Source organism: Penaeus monodon, chromosome 32 (assembly GCF_015228065.2).
Source record: "Penaeus monodon isolate SGIC_2016 chromosome 32, NSTDA_Pmon_1, whole genome shotgun sequence".
Taxonomy (NCBI): domain Eukaryota; kingdom Metazoa; phylum Arthropoda; class Malacostraca; order Decapoda; family Penaeidae; genus Penaeus; species Penaeus monodon.
Genome location: NC_051417.1, coordinates 31,456,368 through 31,457,229, shown reverse-complemented (window position 1 = coordinate 31,457,229; position 862 = coordinate 31,456,368). Strand labels below are relative to the sequence as shown.

Below are 862 nucleotides of genomic sequence, written 5' to 3'. Positions count from 1 at the left end.
TATCCAAAAGTCGACCTCCCAGCACGATCACCATAACACCAAGTACGATATTTCCTTCCCTCCACGAGGTACGATATTCACTCACGCGTCGAGGAGCAGAACCATAACAACAACGATGGCTCTTTCTGCATCGGGATCCAAGTGCATTTTTCGGGTTTTATTCAAGAGGTGCTGTGTTGTGGCGACTTTTCCTTTACAGTTTGGGGTTGTTTGGGGTTTTAGGATTGTGGGTGTAAGAGGTTTAATGATGTGTAGGTGTTTGTGAGGGGGGTTTTATGTGTGTATTTGTGCAGGGGGGTCGAGGGTATATGTACCGGTAGATTCGTGTTTTTGTTTCTTTCTTTCATTTTTATAATGGAAGGAAATATCTGTGGTTAATAAGCCGTGTGGAGTGGTGGTGGGTTTTCTGAAATGGGGTGAGAGGGCTTGTTATGGGAGTCTTTGGTTGTATCATGGTGGGGTGTGGGGAGAGGTGTGAGTATGGTTGGGATTTATATTTATTAATGTCTCCTGTTGACTATATGTTGATATTGTGCTTTGGTGGAGGCTGTGTTTTATACTTTATAGAAGACTTTGTTTCTTATTATTTTTATATGTTGATATTGCACTTTCGTGGAGGCTCTGTTTTGTACTTTCTAGAAGACTCCGTTCCCTAAAACATTCCTTATTGAATGATGTGCTGCAAGTTGCATTATCGCTGGCAGGAGACCACTCAATTGCTGCTGCCAAGAGAGTGCCGTTATGTCTGGTATCAACTGCGCCCTTCATGCAAATAGTGCTTTGGCTAGAGCTAGAGCTTGGTTGGTCTTCTTCTCTGTTCTTGAATCGTCATGCCTTTCAATAAGCTGCAGTTTGGGTTTAA

The 862-nt window shown here is 42.9% G+C and overlaps 1 protein-coding gene across 1 annotated transcript in view; it reads left to right on the top strand.

The window, feature by feature from the left end:
- The first annotated feature begins 57 nt into the window (after positions 1-57).
- The window catches only part of LOC119593815 (28S ribosomal protein S31, mitochondrial-like), a 9,130-nt gene continuing 8,325 nt past the window's right edge, over positions 58-862 (top strand). The window contains exon 1 of the mRNA XM_037942844.1: positions 58-168. Within this exon, the coding sequence (XP_037798772.1) occupies positions 116-168 (53 nt within the window). The 5' untranslated portion in view covers positions 58-115. The remainder of the gene's footprint in view (positions 169-862) is intronic.